The sequence below is a fragment of the Balaenoptera physalus genome, assembly GCF_965194825.1.
Source record: "Balaenoptera physalus genome assembly, chromosome: 3".
Classification (NCBI taxonomy): Eukaryota; Metazoa; Chordata; class Mammalia; order Artiodactyla; family Balaenopteridae; genus Balaenoptera; species Balaenoptera physalus.
In genome coordinates this window covers 173,898,909-173,925,656 of record NC_138890.1, presented here as the reverse complement: position 1 = coordinate 173,925,656, position 26,748 = coordinate 173,898,909, and the positions used below count along the sequence as shown (strand labels likewise).

General features: G+C 44.0%; 1 protein-coding gene across 3 annotated transcripts; it reads left to right on the top strand.

Moving 5' to 3' along the window:
• The first annotated feature begins 4,344 nt into the window (after positions 1-4,344).
• On the top strand, positions 4,345-24,708 carry LOC309657248 (uncharacterized protein). Of its 3 annotated transcripts, XM_082454403.1 has the most exons (3): positions 4,345-12,959; positions 13,061-13,198; positions 13,307-18,341. In XM_082454403.1, the coding sequence occupies exons 1-3, from the start codon at positions 12,845-12,847 to the stop codon at positions 13,522-13,524; spliced, it is 471 nt and encodes a 156-aa protein (XP_082310529.1). In that variant the 5' UTR covers positions 4,345-12,844; the 3' UTR covers positions 13,525-18,341. The 3 variants fall into 3 exon arrangements, 1 of the variants encoding a protein (XP_082310529.1); XR_014261735.1 differs by lacking the exon at positions 13,307-18,341 and adding an exon at positions 23,166-24,708 and having other exon boundaries at positions 4,345-13,198; XR_014261736.1 differs by having other exon boundaries at positions 4,345-12,687; positions 13,061-18,341.
• Positions 24,709-26,748: the final 2,040 nt, after the last annotated feature.

Here is a 26,748-nt window from a genome sequence, read left to right as displayed (position 1 = left end):
GAAAACTTCTCAAATATGTAACTACAAAACAAATTTCAAAAGATTTAGATTCTGAGATTCAGCTTACATTCTGAGATTTGAATGAACTAGTTTCAAAAATATAAAGTGATTTCTTTAAAAAGAAAAAAAAAGAAGACAAATATGGAAGTAAATGTCTTCAGTAATTCTGCATAAATATAACTATTAAAGAGGAGACCTTCAAGATGGCGGAGGAGTAAGACGTGGAGATCACCTTCCTCCCCACATATACATCAGAAATACATCTACATGTGGAACAACCCCTACAGAACACCTACTGAACGCTGGCAGAAGACCTCAGACCTCCCAAAAGGCAAGAAACTCCCCACGTACCTGGGCAGGGCAAAAGAAAAAAGGAAAAACAGAGACAAAAGAATAAGGACGGGACCTGCACCAGTGGGAGGGAGCTGTGAAGGAGGAAAGGTTTCCACACACTAGGAAGGCCCTTTGTGGGCGGAGACTGCGGGTGGTGGAGGGGGGAAGCTTCAGAGCCACGGAGGAGAGTGCAGGAACAGGGGTGCGGAGGGCAAAACGGAGAGATTCCCGCACAGATGATTGGTGCCGACCAGCACTCACCAGCCCGAGAGGCTTGTCTGCTCACCCGCCAGGGCGGGCGGGAGCTGGGAGCTGAGGCTCGAGCTTTGGTTGGATTGCAGGGAGAGGACTGTGGTTGGTGGCGTGAACACAGCCTGAAGGGGCTAGTGCACCACAGCTGGCCGGGAGGGAGTCTGGGAAAAAGTCTGGAACTGACGAACAGGCAAGAGACTTTTTCTTGCCTCTTTGTTTCCTGGTGCATGAGGAGAGGGGACGAAGAGTGCCACCTAAACGAGCTCCAGAGATGGGCGCGAGCCGCAGTTATCAGCGGGGACCCCAGAGACGGGCATGAGACGCTAAGGCTGCTGCTGCCGCCACAAAGAAGCCTGTGTGCGAGCATAGGTCACTCTCCACACCGGCCCTCCCGGGAGCCCATGCAGCCCGCCCCTGCCAGGATCCCGCGATCCAGGGACAACTTCCCCGGGAGAACGCACGGCACGCCTCAGGCTGGTGCAATGTCACACCGGCCTCTGCGGCCGCAGGCTTGCCCCACACTCCGTACCCCTCCCTCCCCCCAGCCTGAGTGAGCCAGAGCCCCCAAAGCAGCTGCTCCTTTAACCCCGTCCTGTGTGAGCAAAGAACAGATGTCCTCAGGCGACCTACACACGGAGGCAGGGCCAAATCCAAAGCTGAACCCCGGGAGCTGTGCGAACAAAGAAGAGAAAGGGAAATCTCTCCCAGCAGCCTCAGGAGCAGCAGATTAAATCTCCACCATCAACGTGATATACCCTGCATCTGTGGAATACCTGAATAGACAACGAATCACCCCAAAATTGAGGCAGTGGACTTTGAGAGGAACTGTAGATTTAGGGTTTGCTGTATGCGACTGACTGGTTTCTAGTTTTATGTTTATCTTAGTTTAGTGTTTAGAGTTTATTATCGATGGTAGACTTGTTTATTCATTCAGTTACTCTCTTTCTTTTATATATATATTTTTTGTTTGTTTGTTTTTTTCCTTTTTCTCTTTTTTTGAGAGTGTGTGTGTATGCTTCTTTGTGTGATTGTGTCTGCATAGCTTTGCTTTTACAACTTGTCCTAGGGTTCTGTCTTTCCGTTAATTTTATTTTATTTTATTTTTGTATACTTTTGTGATTGTTATCATTGGTGGATTTGTTTTTGGTTTGGTTGCTCTCTGCTTTCTTTCTTTCTTTCTTTCTTTTTTCACTTTTTCTATTTTTACTTTTTTTATTTTAATAACTTTTTAAATTTCATTTATTTATTTTTCTTTTGTTCTTTCTTTTTTTCTCCCTTTTCTTCTGAGCTCTGTGGCTGACAGGGTCTTTGTGCTCCAGCTGGGTGTCAGGCCTGTGCCTCTGAGGCAGGAGAGTTGAGTTCAGTAAATAGGTCCACCAGAGACCTCCTGGCTCCATGTAACATCAAACAGTGAAAGCTCTCCCAGAGATCTCCATCTCAACACAAAGACCCAGCTCCACTCAACAACCAGGAAGCTATAGTGCTGGACACCCTATGCCAAACAACTAGCAAGACAGGAACACAACCCCACTCATTAGCAGAGAGGCTGCCTAAAATCATAATAAGGTCACAGACACCCCAAAACACACCACCAGACATGGTCCTGCCCACCAGAAAGACAATATCCAGCCTCATCCACCAGAACACAGGCACTAGTCCCCTCGACCAGGAAGCCTACACAACCCACTGAACCAACCTTAGCCACTGGGGGCAGACACAATAGTGGAAATAACTACTGCAGAGCAGAATAAAGAAAAAAGAATGAAAAGAATTGAGGACAGTCTCAGAGACCTCTGGGACAACATTAAATGCACCAACATTCAAATTATAGGGGTCCCAGAAGAAGAAGAGAAAAAGAAAGGGACTGAGAAAATATTTGAAGAGATTAGAGTTGAAAACTTCCCTAATATGGGAAAGGAAATTGTCAATAAAGCCCAGGAAGCACAGAGAGTCCCATACAAGAAAAATCCAAGGAGAAACATGCCAGGACACATATTAATCACACTATCAAAAATTAAATACAAAGAAAAAATATTTAAATCAGCAAGGGAAAAGCAACAAATAACATGCAATGGAATCCCCAAAAGGTTAACAGCTGATCTTTCAGCAGAAACTCTGCAAGCCAGGAGGGAGTGGCAAGACATATTTAAAGTGATGAAAGGGAAAAACCTACAACCAAGATTACTCTACCAAGCAAGGATCTCATTCAGATTTGACGGAGAAATAAAAACCTTTACAGACAAGCAAAAGCTAAGAGTATTCAGCACCACAAAACCAGCTTTACAACAAATGCTAAAGGAACTTCTCTAGGCAGGATACACAAGAGCGGGAAAAGACCTACAATAACAAATCTAAAACAATTAAGAAAATGGTAATACAGGAACATACATATCGATAACTACCTTAAATGTAAATGGATTCAATGCTCCCACCAGAAGATATAGACTGGTTGAATGGATACAAAAACAAGAACTATATATATGCTGTCTACAAGAGACCCATTTCAGAACTGGGGACACATACAGACTGAAAGTGAGGGGATGGAAAAAGATATTCCATGCAAATGGAAATCAAAAGAAAGCTGGAGTAGCAATTCTCATATCATATCAGACAAAATAGACTTTAAAATAAAGACTATTACAAGAGACAAAGAAGGACACTACATAATGATCAAGGGATCAATCCAAGGAGAAGATATAAAATTGTAAATATTTATGCACCCAACATAGGAACACCTCAATACATAAGGCAAATACTAACAGCCATAAAAGAGGAAATCGACAGTAAAACAATCATAATAGGGGACTTTAACACCCCACTTTCATTAATGGACAGATCATCCAAAAGGAAAATAAATAAGGAAACACAGCTTTAAGTGATACATTAAACAAGATGGACTTAATTGATATTTATAGGACATTCCACCCAAAACCAACAGAATACACATTTTTCTCAAGTGCTCATGGAACATTGTGCAGGATAGATCATATCTTGGGTCACAAATCAAGCCTTGGTAAATTTAAGAAAATTGAAATTTTATCAAGTATCTTTTCCAAACACAAATCTGTGAGACTAGATATCAATTACAGGAAAAATCTGTAAAAAATACAGACACATGGTGGTTAAACAATACACTACTAAATAACCAAGAGATCACTGAAGAAATCAAAGAGGAAATGAAAAAATACCTAGAAACAAATGACAATGAAAACACGATGGCCCAAAACCTATGGGATGCAGCGAAAGCAATTCTAAGAGGGAAGTTTATAGCAATACAAGCCTACCTCAAGAAACAGGAAACATCTCAAATAAACAACCTAACCTTACACCTAAAGCAATTAGAGAAGGGAGAACAAAAAGTACCTGAAGTTAGCAGAAGGAAAGAAATCATAAAGATCAGATCAGAAATAAATGAAAAATAAATGAAGGAAACAGTAGCAGAGATCAATAAAACTAAAAGCTGGTTCTTTGAGTAGATAAACAAAATTCATAAACCATTAGCCAGACTCATCAAGGAAAAAAGGGAAAAGACTCAAATCAATAGAATTAGAAATGAAAAAGGAGAAGTAACAACTGACACTGGAGAAATACAAAGGATCATGAGCGATTACTACAAGCAATTATATGCCAATAAAATGGACAACCTGGAAGAAATGGACAAATTCTTAGGAGAGCACAAACTTCCATGACTGAACCAGGAAGAAATAGAAACTATGAACAGACCAATCACAAGCACTGAAATTGAGACTGATTAAAAATCTTCCAACAAACAAAAGCCCAGGACCAGGTGGCTTCACAGGTGAGTGCTGTCAAACATTTAGAGAAGAGCTAACACCTATCCTTCTCAAACTCTTCCAAAATACAGGGGAGGGAGGAACACTCTCAAACTCATTCTATGAGGCCACCATCACCCTGATACCAAAACCAGACAAAGATATCACGAAGAAAAAAAAAAACTACAGGCCAATATCACTGATGAACATAGATGTAAAAATCCTCAACAAAATACTGGCAAACAGAATCCAACAGCACATTAAAAGGATCATGCACCATGATCAAGTGGGGTTTATCCCAGGAATGTAAGGATTCTTCAATACATGCAAACCAATCAATGTGATAAACCATATAAAGAATTGAAGGATAAAAACCATATGATCATCTCAATAGGTATAGAAAAAGCTTTCGACAAAATTCAACACACATTTTTGATAAAAACCCTCCAGAAAGTAGGCATAGAGGGAATTTACCTCAACATAATAAAGGCCACATATGACAAAACCCACAGCCAACATCATTCTCAATAGTCAAAAACTGAAACCATTTCCTCTAAGATCAGGAACAAGACAAAGTTGCCCACTCTCACCACTATTTTTCAACATACCTTTGGAAGTTATAGCCACAACAATCAGAGGAGAGAAAGAAAAAAAAGAATCCAAATCGGAAAAGAAGAAGTAAAGCTGTCACTGTTTGCAGATGACATGATACTATACATAGAGAATCCTAAAGATGCTACCAGAAAACTACTAGAGCTAATCAATGAATTTGATAAAGTAGCAGGATACAAAATTAATGCACAGAATTCTCTTGCATTCCTATACCCTAGTGATGAAAAATCTGAAAGAGAAATTAAGGAAACACTCCCATTTACCATTGCAACAAAGAGAATAACATACCTAGGAATAAACCTACCTAAGGAGACAAAAGACCTGTATGCAGAAAATTATAAGACACTGATGAAAGAAATTAAAGATGATACAAACAGATGGAGAGATATTCCATGTTCTTGGATTGGCAGAATCAACATTGTGAAAATGACTATACTACCCAAAGCAATCTGCAGGTTCAGTGCAATCCCTAACTAACTACCAATGGCATTTTTCAGAGAACTAGAACAAAAAACTTCACAATTTGTTTGGCAACACAAAAGACCCCAAATAGCCAAAACAATCTTGAGAAAGAAAAATGGAGCTGGCGGAATCAGGCTCCCAGACTTCAGACAAAGCTACAGTAATCAAGACAGTATGGTACTGGCAAAAAATAGAAATATAGATCAATGGAACAGGATAGAAAGCCCAGAGATAGACCCATACATATATGGTCACCTTATTTTTGATAAAGGAGGCAAGAATATACAATGGAGAAAAGGCAGTCTCTTCAATAAGTGGTCCTGGGAAAACTGGACATCTACAAGTAAAGAATGAAATTAGAACACTCTCTAACACCATACACAAAAATAAACTCAAAATGGATTAAAAACCTAAATGTAAGGCCAGACACTATCAAACTCTTAGAGGAAAATATAGGCAGAACACTCTATGACATAAACCACAGCAAGATCCTTTTTGACCCACCTTCTAGAGAAATGGAAATAAAAAGAAAAATAAACAAATGGGACCTAATGAAACTTAAAAGCTATTGCACAGCAAAGGAAACCAAAAACAAGACTAAAAGACAACCCTCAGAATGGGAGAAAATATTTGCAAGTGAAGCAACTGATAAAGGATTAATCTCCAAAATGTATAAGCAGCTCATGCAGCTCAATATCAAAAAAACAAACAACCCAATCCAAAAATGGGCAGAAGACCTAAATATACATTTCTCCAAAGAAGATATACAGATTGCCAACAAACACATGAAAGGATGCTCAACATCACTAATCATTAGAGAAATGCAAATCAAAACTACAATGAGGTATCACCTCACACCAGTCAGAATGGCCATCATCATAAAATCTACAAACAAATACTGGAGAGGGCGTGGAGAAAAGGGAACCCTCTTGCACTGTTGGTGAGAACGTAAATTGTTACAGCCACTATGGAGAACAGTATGGAGGTTCCTTAAAAACTAAGAATAGAACTGCCGTACGACCCAGCAATCCCACTACTGGGCATATACCCTGAGAAAACCATAATTCAAAAAGTGTCATGTACCCCAATATTCATTGCAGCTCTATTTACAGTAGCCAGGACATGGAAGCAACCTAAGTTTCCATTGACAGATGAATTGATACAGAAGATGTGGCACATATATATAATGGAATAATACCTAGCCATAAAAAGGAACAAAATTGAGTTACTTATAGTGAGGTGGATGGACCTAGAGTGTGTCATACAGAGTGAAGCAAGTCAGAAAGAGAAAAACAAATACTGTATGCTAACACATATGTATGGAATCTAAAAACAACAACAAAAAATGGTTTTGAAGAGCCTAGGGGTAGGACAGGAATAAAGATGCAGACATACAGAATGGACTTGAGGACACGGGGAGGGGGAAGGGTAAGCTAGGACGAAGTGAGAGTGTGGCATGGACATATATACACTACCAAATGTAAAATAGCTAGCGGGAAGCAGCCGCATAACACAGGGAGATCAGCTCGGTGCTTTGTTACCACCTACAGGGGTGGGATAGGGACGGTCGGAGGGAGACACAAGGGGAAGGAGATATGGGGATATATGTATATGCAAAGCTGATTCACTTTGTTGCAAAGCAGAAACTAACATAAAGAAAAAAGACAAAAAATATATGACTATTAAAAATCCCCGGGACTTCCCTGGTGGTGCAGTGGTTAAACTGCGAGCTCCCAATGCAGGGGGTCTGGGTTCGATCCCTGGTCAGGGAACTAGATCCCACATGCATGCCACAACTAAGAGTTTTCATGCCACAACTAAGGACCCCTCCTGCCACAAATAAGACCCGGTGCAGGGGCTTCCCTGGTGGCACAGTGCTTGAGAATCTGCCTGCCAATGCAGGGGATGTGGGTTCGAGCCCTGGTCTGGGAAGATCCCACATGCCGCGGAGCAGCTGGGCCCGTGAGCCACAATTACTGAGCCTGCACGTCTGGAGCCTGTGCTCCGCAACAAGAGAGGCCACGACAGTGAGAAGCCCGTGCACCGGGTTGAAGAGTGGCCCCTGCTTGCCACAACTAGAGAAAGCCCTTGCACAGAAACGAAGACCCAACACAGCCATAAAAATAAATAAATTAATTAAAAAAAAAACAAAAAACAAACAAACAAAAAAAAACGAATGGGAAGACTGACCCAGTGCAACCAAATTAAATAAATAAACAAAATATTAAAAACAAAAAATCCCCGCTGCCTAATGTAATATTAGATGAGTTTGAGATTTGGCTCAGGGCTCCCTGGAGTATTAAGGGGTCTCCTAGCCCCCAGCGCACAGGCTGTAGAAGAAGAGCCAGAGGATGTTACTGCATCCTGAGCCCAGTTACTCAACCCAGAGAAGGGCCCTGAAACTGATTTCAAATGGGAACGGATGCAACTGAGGAGGAACAGGTCCTTTCAGACTAACAGTGAAGGGGAACATTTGTGTCACACCTTGCACACAAGGGTGACAAAGGCCCTATTTGCCTCTGAATCATTAAGTCAACAGGAGTAAGGGGGGGGTCTCATTCAGAATCCAGCAAGTCTCGCTTCCATAGCAGAATTCAGTCCCAAACGGGCACCCACCTTGAGTAAGTCTGCCCTGGAGTTGGGTGTGACTTTCTTGGCTCTGTATCTAATCCACACAGTCAGACGGGTGATGGAGCTGAAGCGATCACCTCCGTGTCACAGTGAGACAGTTAGTACTGCAAGCCTTGCAATTACAGGCTTACTTCCACTGGAAAGCAAAGCCATGTTTCGGGCACTGCACGTGCTAGAGGAAGCATTTCAGCAAAGCATTAGCTAAGCCTGCGTCCCTGGTGTGCAAAGGGAGACATGTCTGATGCACACAGGCGGGGGCTGTGGATAGAGGAGACTTCTGCTAATAGGACTCTTACGACAAAGCCGTGACAACTGGAAGGCAGAGATTAACATTACGTAAACATTTGTTTAATGAGAATAAATAAATATGCAACCCTGGTTTTCATTCTCCGCTCCTTACCCTAAGGATGGGACGATGCACACCAGCTTTCTCATCCAGATGTCAACCTGCGTGGTCCTCCCTACGGCACGTTGCCATCGCTAAAGCTCCCCACAGCTCTGTCGTCCAGATGCCCCGAGAGACGGAAGCTGGTGTGGGTCCCCCTAGAGTGTGCGTGTTCTCCCTCCTAGAATCAGCACTGGGCACCCCTATGTGCTCCGGAGTCTCCCCAGTGGTGTCACTTACCCTTTCTCCTGTCCTGTCAGGGTGGCCTTGTTTAGGGGAAATTGGAAAGAGAATATCATTCATGAGGTTTTTTTATGTCATACCGTCTCCTTTGTACCCTCGTGTTCTTTACACGTCTGCCAGAATCCGAAAGGATTACCAGCTTAGGGCACCTTCAGCCTAGACTCGGGCTTGAAGGTGTTAAGTCTCAGCCACACTCTGTAGCATCTGGTCACTGGCTGCATCGCACAGTATCCTTTGCCTTATGAAGACTTCTGGTTTCTATGACTGCATAACAAACATCCCCGCACTTGGTGGCATTAAGCAAAACCCATGTTATTAAGCTCGTGGATTCTATGGGCCAAGAATTTGGACACAGCACGGAGGACTGGCTTATCTCTGATCCCCCATGACTGGGGCCTCAGATGGGAAGATGGGAATGCCTGGAGTCCTCTGCAGGTTCCCGCCCCTACACGGCTAGCCAGACTCAGATGCTGGGCTCATCGGCACTTTCAGCCTCTGTGGCCTGTCCTTGGGACCTGCCTTCTCTGAGTGCCCTGAGACATTCCTCAGAGGAGCCATGGCCTTTTAAAGATCTCATCTCGGAAATTCTTCCACACTCTCTTGGTGGAAGGAGACAGAGGGTCACCCAGTTTCAAGAGGGATAAATGTAGATCCCAGAGAAGACCAAAGTTTAAAGCTGTCCCTCTGTCATCTGAGTAGTTTATCAAAGTGCCTGTCCACTGGGATGGTGATGAATGGTCTCCTCTATTTAGCCTGGTTCATCCAGGGTGTGTGCCTGCTTCAAACTCAGGGTACAACACAGATTTGGGGGGTGAGGGTCTCTCTACCAATAATGCCACCTCCTGTCAGAACAGAAGGTTCCCCTGAGCTTTGACCGTGATAATTCTCAAGAAGGGATAGAAAGCTTTCACCAAGTTACATTAATTCTTTATTTTTTTCCCAACCTCTATTATCTGTCATATTGGAACAGGAAGATAATTGGCCAAAATCCCATATCTCACAATTCTTTCCTCCTCAAGTTCTGGGGAAGATGGATGTGCTCCGATGACAGTGCCAAGCCAGTGATGTATATTTACTAGCTCAGAGCCCTGGCCCCAATCCCCAGTACCTGAGCCAATCACTGACATGCTTCATTCTATCACAATGACCTGCTACTGGACTGTCTCCCCAGAGACTGCAAATTCCCCAGTGGCAACAGCACCTTGCATTTGGATCTGCACCCTCAGGGTGCAACCCTAGGACCTGCCATGAATTATCTGCTCAAAAAAGACTTTTCCCTGTGAAAAGCATTCACTCAGTGTGGCCAGCATAAGGGAGGGGGACACAGGTAGAACTTAGTGTTCTAGGGGCAGGGAGACCATGGTTTCAGAAGGGCAGGCATGTCACACCACCCTGAGATTTCCCTGAGCTACTGGTAGGTTGCCTGGAGTTCCCACGTTATCAGGCATCCTGTCTCCATTCCAACCCAACTCTGGGACTACAGCATCCTCTGTCCCCTCCTCAGCCCACAGCCTCCAGTCAACTTCTCAAGGTTACTCAGAGCCTGGCCCCCAAGCATGAGGGTGTAAAATCAAGATGCTTGCTGATGCAGTGAGAAGTCCTGGAGATACCAGGAAGGAGTCACGAAGGGTTCAGGGAAAAGAAGGGGGTGCTTCCAAGTTCGTATCCAGGTGGGCCAAGCAAAAGCAGCATGGAGACCTTCCCTATCACTGGCAGTTAACTAGTTTTGCCCGGAAGTGTCTCTGTGCAGAAGAAGTACTAACCTCTTTTCAAAGGTGGTGGATATGATGCTGGGGAGGTTAACTATCTCATCCAAATCACAGAGGCTCTGTGATAACAGTGTGGGCAGCTGAGGTTTGGGGAGAGGGAGCACAGGTGGTGACCAAGGCCAGCTCCGCTACCAGCCTCTAGGTGACCTGGGAAGCGTCACTGCAGCCTCTGTGACTCAGCCTCTTCAAGGGCAGAACCTCAAGGAATTATGATGGGGACAAGTGACAGTGGTGAACAAGTTTGGCACTGAGGGCACCTTTTACCAAAGTCAGCCCCAAAGTTAATGCAGCTAACATTCCGGGGCTGGACCCAGGTACCATCCACTCCCCGCAGCACTCCCTGGGGCAGGAATTAATAACGCCTGGGGCTGCTAAACCCGGAGCTGGAGCCCTTCCCATGCAAGAAAGTGCCGCTCAGGGAGGATCACGGTGGGGAGGCCAGAGGCGTGGTGTTGGGCTAAGTGCACACCAAAACCCACGGAGCTTGCTCACGGTGAAGGTATCCCCCGCTCTCCATGACACAGGACATACTTACTATTCCGTAATCACAATTCCCCATCTTCAGATAATATTGTCAGGCTTGGCGTGAGATGTTTAAGGAAACTGGGAAGGATATGAAAGGCATCGTACGGTCAGGCCACTCAGGATGGCTGTTCTCTTGCACTCTGTCCATCCCCTGCTAGACCAGTCCCTGCTTCTTCTACACCTACTCACCTGACTATCCAATCCTCTTAACCATAGGGCTTAATCAGTAACAACCTCGGGGCTGGCCCCCTGCCTCAGCCGCTGGTTTTCTGGGTAACTGATGAGCCATCCTGACGTCAATTTTCCTTATAAATGGTAGCCTCCTTCCCCCTCAAGGAGTGAAGGTCACTGTCATGTCCTGCCTGCGGTTTGCTGTACTTGGTGGGGTCTCACTCCAGGACTTTTGCATCAGACGGGTAAGATCCCCTGTCGAATAAACCATGGATGTCTCTGTCACTGTCTCCAGGCTCTTTCTTACGTCTGCCAGCTGGGCAACTACAAGGCTTTCAGGACTGCAGTTGCAGCCCGACAGACATTTACAAATAAAAATACAAATAATAAAAATGCTTTTCTTTCATTTTCAAAAGTTATGGTTTATTTGATCTTTTCATTGACTACATTATTGGTCTTGTGTATTTATTTATTAATTTTTACTTTGTGATGTTTTGCTTAAAGTTTTTAAAACTTCACCCACCTGAAACAAAAAATAAACCTCGGTTATCTGCCATATGCATTTTCAGGGACCCTCTCGGTCCCCCAGCACATCACACGAGGGTTTTACACTAGGGGTGTCTACTTACAAGTGTAAGCAACTACTGACTCATTTGTGCATAGTCAAATTTGTCCTTTGTAACTGTTTCCTTGTAATTATGTATGTTGCCGTGAAAAGCAGCTGTGATACTTTGCCTGTACTTTGGTCCAGGACTTGGTTGGGAAGACTGGGGACAGGAGTGGCTGTTGCCAGGAGTCAGTGATATTTGTAAAAGGTACCCCCGACCCCTGTCCTTAGCCCTTAATCAAAGTTTGCCATGTTTGCTGTTTGTATCAACTGACTCAGAACTTTTTGCTCTTTTTTTCTTGCTTTCTTTTAGGAATTCTGTGGGTGAGTAGGCTGTGGGGTTGAAGGCAGGAACACCCTGCTGTTAGGAGCCAGAGAGGCTAATTCTTGAGGCCGGTCTCCCTGGCAACTGCCCACAGCCTTGACCTGTTTCCCCAAGGGCAGCAACTCACTTGCGGGCAAGGGTAATTTTTTTTTCATCTTTAACTTCCCAATTGTAAATGTTTGCTTGCTCTTTTCTCTTTTTTATAAAAGAAGTTTCTATTTGGAAAAGGAGCTTTGCAATTCTTGCTTTACTTGAGAAGAAATGACTAGGAAACCCCCTTTCTGCAGCCCTGCATAGATTACTGACGCTATGAATCTGCCCAGCATATCTTCTCCAGGGTTGTTATAGCGCTGAGATGAGAACTCTTGGCTGGAGAGGTTTCTGTCCTCTCTGGGGGGTCAGGGCCAGTGTCTAACAAAGCCCCTGGCTGCATGCCTCTCACTTTTCTCTCTGCAAAGAGTGTCCAATCAACCCTTCCCCCACCCAGAACTTTCTCTCAGTTCATCCTCATAAGGGTGCTGGGCCAGGAAACCCTCAGGCTTCTGTTTCCTTCCCTCCTTGAAGACTCTGCACACCCAGCTGGGCTGATGGATGGAAAGGTGAGCTGCCCCCATTAGCACTGAGGCCCCTCCACCTTCCATGGCATCCAGGGATTTCCTTCTTTCCACCAACTCCTATTTCTCCCTAGGAGGGGTGTCAGGGTCCCCCCTTCCCGGAAACTGACCCCTAACAGAGATTCACATTTTAGTCTCATCCATGAGCTCCTCACTTGATTCCAAACAAGAGGTGACAGGTAGCAAGTGGGAAGAAATAAGCAAGAGGTGTGTGCCACAAACACTCCGACTGGCAGAGAATCCGAATTCCCGTAAAGGTAGCTGGGCCTACCTCGTTTTTCAATATTCTCCTTAAGGGAACTGTGTTTTTACAAGGATTGAAAGGAAGGTTACAGACTGACCCCGTCTCTTCCCACAGCAGCACATCGCGTGGTGGGCGAGGCCAGAGGGCTGCAGGTGCCGGCAGAGCCCCAGCACAACAGCAGGACAGATGTGGGGAGGACTCCAGCCCAACAGCAGGACAGGTGGTGGTGGATTCAGTCTCTCCACCCTGAAGGTAGGTGGTCTGTTCAGGCCTGGGTAGCAATGGGCACTGATCACCCTGAATGGCACAGAGCAGGTTCCTTAGATTCCCTTGTGTGTATGTGTCTTTCTAACCACCCAGCGGTGTTGGTAGCCATTCTGCAGGAGTTGAGGAAAACAACAGAGGCATTCTTTGCGGAGCTTCCTCAAGTTTCAGGTAAAGCTCTGGCTCTCGAATTCTCCCAGATGGAGTCCCTGACCTGGAGGCTGGTCCCTGCCACGACCAGCTGCCCCTCCTCTCGGATCCAAGAAGGGGTGGCGGGTGCTTCTGCAACACCCAGGGAGGGTCAGTGCCCTTGAGGTGACCACAAGAGGCCTGCTCTCTGCTCTGGGGGATGACGGGGCTGGGAGGTGGTCACTGCTAGGTGGCATGGCATGACAGGTCTTGTCCTCATGAGATGTGTAACCAGGATGGACCCGTGTCCATCAGCAAGTCATCACCCCAGCCCGACAGCAAGAAGGAATTCAGATGGAGGGAGAGCTCTGGCTGAGGAAGCAAGCCCTCTGGAGGGAGAGATGGCCAGGCTTGGAGGGAGGACGGGCTGGACTTTGCCCGCAGAGGGGGCCTGTGGGGTGTTCCAGAAGCAGAGCAGACACACATCGTCAGGGGCTGCATCATGCCGAGGAGCTGGGTCCAGGCCGTGGGCAGCACCCCAGGGATGGCATTGCCCCAGGGGACGCCTTCGATGCCGACAGACTATGCGGAGACTGAGCCCACTCAACAGGCCCACACGCAGCGGTGACTCCACAGGGCACCCACTGATGCTCATTTCCAGGTGCTTCTCTGTCTTATTAGGCTCCCGTTTGCCAGTTAGTCATAACCTCACTGGTAAGCCAAGCAAGTCATTAAATTGCAGATGGAACCAAACTGGAGAGTGGTCACCATGTAGAAGGAACCCTACTCCTCAGTTTCATCCCCATGTGGTCCTGGCAATGACAGGTTCCCGCTGCTGCAGGACTTGCAGAATTTTAAAAACGGGAAGCCCTGTGTTCCTGGAAATCTCCCATCCATTCCCCACCAAGCTAGGTCAGTTGGTCACCCTAACTTGGAAACGTTAAGATCCACCCACACTGGATGCAGAGGACATCAAAGCCAACCCCACAGAAGCCCTTGGGCTCTAATAAAGGAGCCTCATCCTGATGTTCCAGACACGGCCACCAGAGGGCAGCGGAGGATCATCGCTGTAACCTTGACTGGGGCTGCCAAGGTTAAATCCCACCTCTCAGGTCCAGGCCTCTTTTCTGGGTGGCATTATGGATTTCTATATACTTTTTTTCTAATGTAATGTCTTAGTCATAGTCTATTATCAGATATTTTAGGACTATGTTTAATGTTTAGAAGTGTGTTAGCACCACGCAATACTTACATCCCAGGTTCTCAAGCAGAGGTGGTCCACTGCAAGGACATTCTTGGCTGCAGTTATTATGGGCTGCTTTAAGATAGAAAACTGAATAGCAACAGTGAATACTGGGGAAATGTACTTTGCTCAGGAATAGTCCAGTTGTTGCAATATTTGACTGTCCATTTGGTTATTATAGAAAAATCCTTAACTGTTAAGTAGTGGTTGTTCCTGTAATAGTCTATTACCAGTGTTTCTACCTCTAGTGATGGGCTTTATGTGCTAGACCTTAATAGTCTTAAACCTGGGCAAGTGCATGGGTGCCTGTAAAAGAAACATGGTTTACAAGGATCAGACACCATGATCAAGTGGGGTTTATCCCAGAGATGCAAGGATTCTTCAGTATAGGCAAATCAATTGATGTGATACACCACATTAACAAATTGAAGAATAAAAACCATATGATCATCTTAATAGATGCAGAAAAGGTTTTTTGACAAAATTCAGCATCCATTTATGATACAAACTGTCCACAGGGTGGGTATAGAGGGAACCTACCTCAACATAGTAAAGACCATATAATACAAACCCACAGCTAACCTCATACTCAATGGTGAAAAGCTGAAAGCATTTTCTCTAAGATCAGGAACAAGACAAGGATGCTGACTCTTGTCACTTTTATTCAACATAGTGTTGGAAGTCTTAGCCATAGCAATCAGACAAGAAAAAGAAAGAAAAGGAATCCAAATTGGAAAGGAAGAAGTAAAAATGTCACTGTTTGCAGATGACATGATACTATACTTAGAAAATACTAAAGATGCTACCAGAAAACTACTAGATCTCATGAATGAATTCAGTAAAGTTGCAGGATACAAAATTAATATACAGAAATCTGTTGCATTTCTATACACTAACAACAAACTATCAGAAAGAGAAGTTAAGGAAACAATCCCATTTACCATTGCATCAAAAAGAATAAAGAACCTAGGAATAAACCTACGTAAGGAGATGAAAGACCTGTACTTGGAAATCTGTAAGACACTGATGAAAGAAATTGAAGATGACACAAACAGATGGAAAGATATATCATGTTCTTGGAGTGGAAGAATCAATATTATTAAAATGACCATATTACCCAAGGCAATCTACAGATTTAATGCAGTCCCTAACAAAATACCAATGATATTTTTCACTGAACTGGAATAAATAATTTTAAAATCTGTATGGAAACACAAAAGACCCCAAATAACCAAAACAATCTTGAGAAAGAAGAACAGAGATGGAGGAATCACACTGCCTGACTTCAGACTATACTACAAAGCTACGGTAATCAAACTCGTATGGTACTGGCACAAAAACACACACATAGATCAGTGGAACAAAATAGAGAGCACAGAAATAAACCCATACACCTGTGGTCAATTAATCGACAACAGAGGAAGCAAGAATATACAGTGGAGAAAAGACAGTCTCTTCAATAAGTGGTGCTGGGAAAACCGGACAGTTACATGTAAAAGAATGAAATTAGAACATTTTCTTACACCATATACAAAAATAAACTCAAAATGGATTAAAAACCTAAATGTAAGACCAGAAACTATAAAACATAGGCAATACACTGTTTGTCATAAATCTTAGTAATATTTTTTTGGATGTCTCCTAAGGCACGGGAAGCAAAAACAAAAAACAAACAAATGAGATCTAATTAAACTTAAAAGCTTTTGCACTGCAAAGGAAAGCATCAACAAAATGAAAAGACAACCTACAGAATGGGAGAAAATATTTTTAAATGATGTGACCAATTAAGGGTTAATATCCAAAAATATATCAACAACTCACACAACTTAATATCATAAAACAAACAACCTGATTTAAAAATTGGCAAAATAACTAAATAGACATTTTTTCAAAGAGGCCAGATGGCCAACAGGCACGTGAGAAGCTCAGTATCACAAATCATCAGGGAGATGCAAATCAAAACCACAATGAGATATCACTTCACACCTGTTAGAATGGCCTCATCAAAAAGAACACATATAACAAATGTTGACAAGGATGTGTAGAAAAGGGAACCCTCATATGTAAATGTAAATTTGTACAACCACTATGAAAAACAGTATGGAGAATCTCTAAAAAACTATAAATAAAACTACCATATGACTCAACAATTCCACTTCTGGGCATATATCTGAAAAAAAACCTGAAAACATTAATTTAAAATGACACATGCACCCCAATGTTCATAGTAACATTATTTACAATTACCAAGATACGGAAGCAACCTTAGTGTCCATCAACAGATAAAAGGATAAAGAAGATATGGTATCTCTCTGCCATGGAATACCACTCAGCCATAAAAAAGAATAAGATTTGCCATTTGCAGCAACACAGATGGACTTGGAGCATATTATGCTAAGTGAAATAAGTCAGACAGAGAAAGACAAATACTGTATGATATCATTTATATGTGGAACCTAAAAAAGTAAAACAAACTAGTGACTATGACAAAAAAGAAACTGACTCACAGATATAGAGAACAAACTAGTGGTTTACCAGTGGAGAGAGGGAAAGAGGAAGGGGCTAGTTAGGGGTAAGGCAATGACGTATCACCTCACACCAGTCAGGACGGGCATCATCAAAAACTCTACAAACAATAAATGCTGGAGTGGGTGTGGAGAAAAGGGAACCCTCTTGCACTGTTGGTGGGAATGTAAATTGGTGTAGACACTATGGAGAACAGTATGGAGGTTCCTTAAAATACTAAAAAGAGAGTTACCATATGACCCAGCGATCCCACTACTGGGCATATACCCAGAGAAAACTATAATTCAAAAGGAGTCATGTACCACAATGTTCACTGCAGCTATATTTACAATAGCCAGAACATGGAAGCAACTTAAGTGTCCATCAACATATGAATGGATAAAAAAGATGTGGCACATATATACAATGGAATATTACTCAGCCATAAAACAAAACGAAATTGAGTTATTTGTAGTGAGGTGGATGGACCTAGAGTCTGTCGTACAGAGTGAAGTAAGTCAGAAAGGGAAAAACAAATACCATATGCTAACACATATATATGGAATCTTAAAAGAGAAAAAAAAAATGGTTCTCAAGAACCTAGGGGCAGGACAGGAATAAAAACTAAGATATAGAGAATGGACTTGAGGACATGGGGAGGGGGAAGGGTAAGCTGGGACGAAATGAGAGAGTGACATGGGCATATATCCACTACCAAATGTAAAATAGATAGCTAGTGGGAAGCAGACCCATAGCACAGCTCGGTGTGCTTTGTCAGCTCGGTGTTTTGTGACCACCCAGAGGGGTGGGATAGGGAGGGTGGGAGGGAGATGCAAGAGGGAGGGGATATGGGTATATATGTGTACATATAGCTGATTCACTTTGTAATACAGCAGAAACTAATACAGCAATGTAAAGCAATTATACTCCAATAAAGATGTTAAAAAAAAAGAGATAGGGGTAGGGGATTAAGGGGTACAAACTATTATGTATAAATTAAGCTACCAGGATATATTGCACAACATGGGGAATATAGCCAATATTTTATAATACCTATAAATGGAGTATAACTTTTAAAATTGTGAATAACTATGTTGTACACCTGTAACATATAATATTGTATAGCAACTATAAATCAACAAAAAAACTAAAAAACTTAAAATAATTGATCTCTAAAAAAAAGAAACATGGTTTACCTGCACAACACTGATCAATTTTGAGAGATCATTAATGTCCTTGAGGTGGTTTTGCGGGTATAAACAGATGATGACAATCTGAATTAGTCCCTCTCATTCTCGCAATGAAATTGTCTACTTAATCTATCAAGTCACGTTCATGCCCTGATTTTATATACTTGTATCTATCAATAAACATTGTGATTCTCAGGAAAAAAAAGGAAGATGCCACGTCTGTGTCTATGAGATGTCCACAAAGTCAAATCAGATATTTTTCAGAATAAAGTCTTCACTAAAATTGTTTTTTTTATTATATTTGAAGGGTGAAGACTTCTGGTAGTTTAGCGGAAAAGACATCCTGTGATTTTGGAAGAGATAAAAGTACATGACATATTTTAATCTGGAATGTGGAGAATAAGGCAGGGCCTTAGAATGTCCGGATGGTTTACAGTTGGGAGAGTCCCGAGGTTATTTGCTTAGGCTGCTCCACTCTCTGGGGTGGAGACGTCTTGTGGAGCAGGAGGTGACCAGCAGGGCGGGATGCCAGCCTTCGGCTGGGGCCACAGCAGCCTTGGTATCGTCCTGTGCACTTACACAGGTCCCTTCTTCTGTCCTGAGACCTGCAGGGAGGCAGGTGCCAACAGCTCCACGTCACAGGGGAGAAGCTGAGGTCAGGGCAGCAACAGGAATGGGCGTCTGGCCTGGGCTTCTTCTCTGTCCTTCTGGGCCCACACAGCTCTCTGAGGACACCCTTCCTGCAGCACACACCTGCAGGGCCAGCCCTCGGGCCCAGGGAGCTCCAGGTGAGCTTGCAGAGAGCAGTGCAAACTAGCTAAAAACTGGGAATCAATCCCACAAGTTCTAGAGGCTGGGGGTTCCTATAATTTCACTCACTGTTTCCACAGTAGTGCCTGCCATGTAGTAGGCACTTAAGAACCTTTGTCAGGTGAATAATTATCCCAACGGACTGGTTCTCAAGAATAGGGTCCCAAGAAGGGTTTAGTCTTTGTTTTATTCCCTAAGCACTTTAAATGATATAACACTGTTCTTAGTTTCCTAGGGCTGCTGTAACAAATTGCCATAATCTGCGTGGCTTAAACAACAGAACTGTGTTCCTTCACAGTTTTGGAGGCCAGAAGTCCAAAATCAAGGTGTGGGCAGGGCCACACTCTCCCCAAAGGCTTTAGGGGAGGGTCCCTCCTTGCCTCTTCCAGCTGCTGGTGTTGCTGGCAACGCTTAGCACTCCTTGGCTTGTGGCCGCATCACTCCAATCTCTACTTCCATTTTCACAGGTCACTCTCTTCTTTCCCTGTGTCCAAATCTGTCTCTCATAAGGCCACTGTCATTGGATTAATCCCGCTTTGATCCAGTATGATCTCACCTCAATCCTTACCCTAGTTACATCTGCAAAGACCCTATTTCCAAATAAGGTCATGTTCTGAGGTTCCAGGGAGTGTGAATTTTGGGGGCTCGCTGTTCACTACACTGCATACATCAGAACAACAGCACCTGTGGGCGCTGACGTGGCAGTCCCTATGTTATGTGCTCTGCTTGTTTTCATATTTTATTCTCAGCACCACCCAACGAGGCGGGTACTATTATTATCATTCCCACTTTACGTGTAGAAAAACTGAGGCAAGTTATGTAATTTGTCTGAGGTCTCAGAGATAAAGGTTGCAAACCCAGAGCTAGAATCCAAGTAGACATGAGACATTTGACCCTTGGGAGCACCTGGTGAAGCTGCCCAGGTGATGCCCTGTCTGGGATGATTCTCCAACACTCAGCTCTGCTGGGAAATACTCTAAGACATCTTTAACGAAGAATTAGAACTAACTGAAATTTTATTTTTTCTGACTACTTTAAAAATTCTGGAATGTCCAGAAAATGAATATGGGAAAAGAACAAAGCCAGCTGTTGACATCCAGATGTCCATCCCCCTCTGTAAAATTCTTGGCCTGCCACACACCAGAGGGAGTTCTCACTAATCTTAGATCCCTCAACATGCCAAAAATGAGATCTTCATAACCTTCCAGGCTATAATTTTGAGGGGCACAAGGGAGGACAAAGCACGTGATGCAGAAATTTAGGTCCTCACCGATCTCTTAGCCGGGGTGTTCACAGCACACTTAGGTGGCACATGTGGCCCCAGAGAGCACCCCTAGTTCACAGGCACTGTGGTGTCACACCTAAAACTAAGTCTTAGTATGAGGGACTGCCTTGACATCTGATGAAACTGGGAGGGCCGTGGATGTCCTCACCACAAGCCCCCTCCCCACTCTGCTCCCCGGACACAGTGCCTTAGTCACCACCTCCCCCTTCCCCCGACCAAGGGATCAGACACTGTGTCTGCATCTCCCTTCAGGGTGGGTGTCAGGCCCTGCCAGCCTGTGAAATTACGAAACAAGTCAATCACATCTTCCCTCAGGAACCAGAGGTCACCTCACCCTCTCGTTACTACAAAGCCGGCCCCCCACCGACCCTGACGATTTCCTCTCTTCTGAGTACAACCTCCGTGAGGCCCTGGGTAGCCTGTGACATGCGATATCTTCCACCCTGGGGGTTGTGAGTATAAGTGACTAATAAGCTGACACTAATCTCGTCTGTCCAGTGTTGGGGGTAGAGTGTTTGGCTGTCCCCATAACCCTGGGGCAGGAATCCTTCCCTCACTGAGGGGGTGAAGAGAGATAGCCACAGGGAGAAACATCTACAACACGATGTGGGAAAACATGAGACAAGAGACAAATGTGCGAAGCTGAAGGAAAGCAGAGAAACAAACAGTTTTCCCTGGAGCAGAGCTTAGAGAAGATACCAAGAGGTGGACCCTGGGCAGATGCAGTGCTGGAGGGACATTTGGGTCATGGGACAACGTAGGCATGGCTGTGACAACCAGGAGGGAGCTCGGGACACTCCATCTCACTCCTCAGCTCTTGAATCCAGACTCCAGCACTACTGTTCACTGGACACCGTGTGGATACCTTCTGAACAGGAGCCGCAGAGGTCACTGTAGGTGGAAGGGAGGTGTTTAAAGAGGCTCCGAGTCTGACAGAGGAGAAATGTCTGCCTGTTGCCAGCTGTAGGGTGCCCTGGCCTTACCTGTAATCAAGAAATGGTACATGGTAAGGACTTACCTGAAATACTGCCTCCAGGTACTTTAGTGGATGGTATTACTCACTGGATTCGCAGTAGCTTCTTGGGGGCTTTGGTTGTATGGACACATTTTTGACAGAGCTGTAGAGGTAACTTTTAAAAACCCATATGAAATATACACTACCCTGATGAGGGTGAGGCGATTGCAATCTGGCAAAGGTTTTTTAAACAAATGGAAATGCAAGCCAAGGAGTGCACTGTCAGGAGGCAAGAGCAGCGAGCTGGATAAATCTCAAGCGTGCAAGCTAAAGGGCATCCTGTTAATATAACAAAAGAGCCAGAGTTCAAGGGGATCATATAACTGTCACCTCAAAAAAGGCAAGACTTGATTCATGAATGAGTCAGGATATGAATCCTTGATTCATATTCAATGCATGACATTTGTCCATGTTTCTGTGCCAATAATTTTAATTTAATAAGCCCATGTGTCAGGGGCCACTCAGATATGTTACAGCTGCAGCCTCCCCCTCCCTCATGCTTTGGAAAGTCCAGCTCCCTGGCTGGTTCCTCCCTCCCGCATCTACAGGGACATTCTGGGCTTGTATTTGCTGTATGCATGTGCCTTTCTAATAGGGCACAGGGGTACCTCCTCAGGTCACGCCAGCTGTAATGGCCCAAATGTAGCCTTCAAGACTCTATGAGCATGGCCTTCAGTGACTTTGGGGACATTCCCATGCAGTGGAGAAAAATGCTGAGAACAGGAAAAATACAGGAAGCAAATATATAGGTTACCTGAATTTGAGGCTAAAAATCAAAATCATTCAAATACAACAATGAACTTAGGCATGACAAGGGCAATTTTCTGATTATGAATCCTTTTACAAAAGAGTATACAGTAAAAGGGAGATAATAGGTCATTTTTAATTCCAGATAAAGAAGAGTATTGAAGAGGAATTAATATTAGGTCTCCTAATTAATTAATATCAATGGGGACTTACACACAACAAAGAGGTAGTGACTTTAACATAAATTCTTTTTTCTCCCTAGTCAAACAAAGAAAGACACTTGGCTAGGATTAGGAAAAATATGTTCCAAAATACCATCCAAGATTTGTATCCTTAAGTAAATGGGTATGAAAAAGTCAAAGGAGAAGAAAGAATGAGATGACACTATAAGGTCTGGAAACTCTAAAAGGAAAGACACTGGTAGAACCAGTCATTTGTTGAAACTGTGCCAACTTTCTGAACACCAGGCCATTGACATTTGGCAGGACCCATTCAACTGTCCTTAGATATCAATTTCTGAGCAGGTTTTGTTTTGCTTTGTTTTGTTTTCTAACTCAGTAACGTATGAAAAAACTGAAGTTCTTGACAATAACCAAGCCCAGCGTACAGTGAGAACTAAATGTCCTTTATCACAGGCACCCTCAGCCAAGATGGCGCTGCCCTTGTCAGCATCAACACGAACCTGGGCATTGAGTTCTGATGTGTGCAGTTCCGTAGACCAGTGTGGACTCTCAGAGTTCTCTAGAGGTCCAGTCTTCCAGATCCAAATCCTCTCTGGGCCCGCATCGTGTTTCTCCATGTTATCTGGGAAGCACTGCTTTGTTTCTTTGATTTATAGTTTTTTATTGTCCTATGAGAGTTTTCCATGTATGCATTTTCAATTCCTCAAAACATTCTCAATACAACCCATAAGTATTTATTGATTTCCTCCTTTCAATTAACAGACTTTTAAAAATGTTGCTCCCATTTAACTAGGAATGGCTATTTTGTGATGCCTTGACCTTGCCTTTCTCTCTCTTTAACCTGAACAGCCTGCCCACCATCAGTGCACTGAACTCGCACTGAAGATGCACGTACCATTTCCCAGACACCAAGAAGACAGAGCCCACGATCTGATGGCTTAGGGACTTCCTCTTGGAGGCTGGCTTCCTATACGGGGAGTTTCAGCAGACGGTGTCTGATATGCCAAGAGCTGGGTGTTAGAAGGTGAGAGAGTAGTGTGTCCAGTTTCCCACGAAGGAGGGGTAACTGGATAAAAGGAATTGAGTTTTGGGGGTAAGTAATCTTGGCCAGAGGAAGAAAATAAAAGTCATATTTTAGACAGAAGGGGCAGCTGAGCAGACGTGTATGGACAAACACAAGAGCACACTTATGTTTGGTAAATATTCACTACCGTGGAAAGACGTGAGGTGAGGGGAGGTGGGGTGGAAGACAGAGAGTCAGATGGAGCTTGTGAGAAGGCCGTCTTCAGCCTCTGGGGCTTTGAGCTTCTGTCTGTAGCAGGAGAGAGAGGTCAAAGTGGGATTACAGTATATGCACATCCAGTCAAGTGAGAAACCCCTGGACCTTGCAGACTAATGAGACAGTAGTTTCCTTTGTTGGCATAAGCTATTCTGAGTTGTCTTCTGTGATCTGCAACTAAAACAAATGGGAAGCCACGGAAGCATTTGATGGGGGTAGGGATGTGGTCCCCCTGCATCTTAGAGCTGTCTTTAGCTGCCGTTGGAGGATCAGGGATGGGAGGGGATGGGGGATTCAGGACATGGAGTGGAGATTACTGCAATGAGCCCAGTAGAGTAGGCTCTAACATAGGACAGGAAGAGAGAAAGTTTAGAGAAAGAACAGCCAAAGGTCGAGCCCAATTAAACGTAGAGGAAGATGGTTGAGAATGACCCCGGGTTTCTGATGTAGGTGAGTGGCAGAGAGAAGGATCAGCTCTGGGAGAAGGTGGACCTGCTTGGTCTTTATTATTTGGAGTTTGAGTTATTGTTGGAGGTTTAGGGTCCCAATAAATAATATACCTCTGCTTGAGGGTTCAATTCAGAGATAAACCGAGGGTCAGTTAATTGGAGAGGCAAGTGTGAGATTTATTATTGAAAAGATCTCTACAGGAAGATGGCGCTTAGGAGGACAGTTCATTGGGCCTATCAGTATACCCCTCTGCTCTGCATGGCCTAGAAAAGGTGAGAATTCAGAAGCTGTGCAGACACATCAGCCCTGAAGGAGGACCCAGAAGAGCTGAAGCCCCACGCTGTCTATTACTTCTGCCCAAACTCACCCATCAGGCGTGAGAGAAGAGGACAAGAGAGGTGAGGAGTGGTGTTATAAAGGCAGTTCTGCCGCAGCAGAGCCAGGAGTAGGGTGAGTGTCGCTGCCAGCAGACCTCTTACAACCTGTAAGTGAAGCACCCAGCAGGTCCTTCCAAGCCTGTGCCCGATGTTCACGGGGGAGATCCCAGGGCATGAAAGATGCACACGTGTGTGCTGGATACACATGAAATGCAATCTCAGGAAGGCATGGGCTGCCCCAGGGAGAGACTTTGCTTAGGAGACTGCAGTGGCCTGCAGTGGCCCAAGGATGGATCCCTCAGTATCACCACTGTCTAAAGAGAGGGATCAGAAGAGGAGGAAGTCTTTAATGAGACAAAAGAGTGACTTCCAAGGAGAGCTAGCAAAGAGGAGTGTCCCAAAAGCCAAATGTTATACTCTGTAGAGAAGTCCATTAGGATAGGCAATGAAAACTGTCCTTAGGTTCCAGCAATATGGGCATCACACATGAAATTCAGAGAAATAGCCAGGGCAGGATTCCCATGTCGGTCAGGCTGTAGTATCGAGGGGGGCTACCTCCCGATCACTAAGTTGAGCAGGGCCATTTCCCGTTGGGATCCCAAGTGCAAATGAAGCAGCATGACTCCGGGTGTTGCCTGCTGAATTCTCACTAGTGTAGCTCAGAGGGGAGGCTGAGTGTAACCACCTCACAGCCCCTATGTTTTCAGCCAGAGGTTTTCAATCTGTGCTCCTGGGAACCTTGAGGTTTCAGGGATCCCCTAGAGCCAGCAAACAGTCTGCTTACCCCCACTCCAATTCAAGTGTCTCTGAACATTACAGCTCTACCTTTTCTTCACATACCTGATACTCCACTTGAATGGCAGGGTCCCAATTTTCCTTAAAGTTTGAAAAATTCCGTTAAAGACTAATAAAATGACATGTAAAAAAAAAAAATGACATCTAAATTTACGCTACATTTTTTGTTTCATCTTGTTTTTTATTCTTTGTAAATACACTAAATTAAAATACACACTGGAAAGATCAATGCTGAAAACACAAGGGTCAAAAAAACTCATGAAATTATGGTTTGGCATTGAGTTGGGAGGGTATATGCATTTGTAGAAAAGATTGGGTTTTGGCTGTAAGTTAAAAAACAATCCACACAAAGGACCTGTATCTTTACTGCTAAGCATAAGCTGAAATCATCTAAATATTACTCAAATTATCTGCCAAGGATATTTTTTATTGACTAAAATGTATATTTTCCTGCATATTTTTACATTTAATGGTGCATTTAATTATTTGATCTGTAAGATGTTTTCTGGATAGTACAAAGGTATTTTGCTATATGAAATATGGGGTTGTGACAGAGATACTTCTTTAGAATTTTACTTGTGATATAAATAAGCTGCTCTTCACCTTGGTCTCATCAAGCTGCCTGTGACCAGAGGGAAGAGAAGGGACAGCAGGATAAAGGCAGGAGTCCTGAGGAGGGGGCTGGGAGGAGCTTGGATTCAGCTAAAGGAAGTAAACAATGCAGAGGGTGAAGGCTACAGTTTGATTCTTCAAGAAAAGAAGTTCCCTTTTTCAACTGTGTTTATGGAAGAGGCAGGCAGTTGAGTCCTGGCCCTCCTTATATTCCAAAAAAACACCTTAATCGACAACCCAGTTTATGTAGCTTAGGAGAGGTCTCCTATCTATTCTAGCCAGTTTTGTTTTGTTTCATTTTTGACCCTGTCTCTTTCTCTAATACTTACTGGAATCAAGTGCTTAAGAAGCCCAAGCAGGCTGCTTATCCAGGGACCTGCAAGGATAATTTAGAAAACTGGTAAACTGGCATTTCCTTCAGTGGAGAAAAATCTAATGGAAGAAGAACAGTTGGCAGGTAGGTCATAGAAGAACCAGCCAGAAGGTTCTAAAGAAGAAGGAGCTTAGTGGGATGGGATCCACCCCGAAACACCAAGCCCCATGGACTCTGATCCTGGCAGGTGAACCTCAGATGATCTCTATTTCTTCTGGTTCTCTCAAGTCTTCCTGTCTAAATGGTTCAAGCAGCAATGAAAGAGCTATGGAATTCAAGGAATGTTGTGTCTCCCATCGCTTCCTGGTGACTCTTAGAAGATTTGGTCATTCCACCTAGAGGGGTGGGATATAGAGGGGGTGGTAGGGAGACACAAGAAGGAGGAGAAATGGGGATATATGTATATGTATAGCTGATTTCCTTTGTTATAAACCAGAAACTAACACACCATTGTAAAGCAATTATACTCCAATAAAGATGTTAAAGAAAAGAAAAAAAGAAGATTTGGTCATTATAGCAAAAGAATTTGCTCTCTCACAGTTTCAA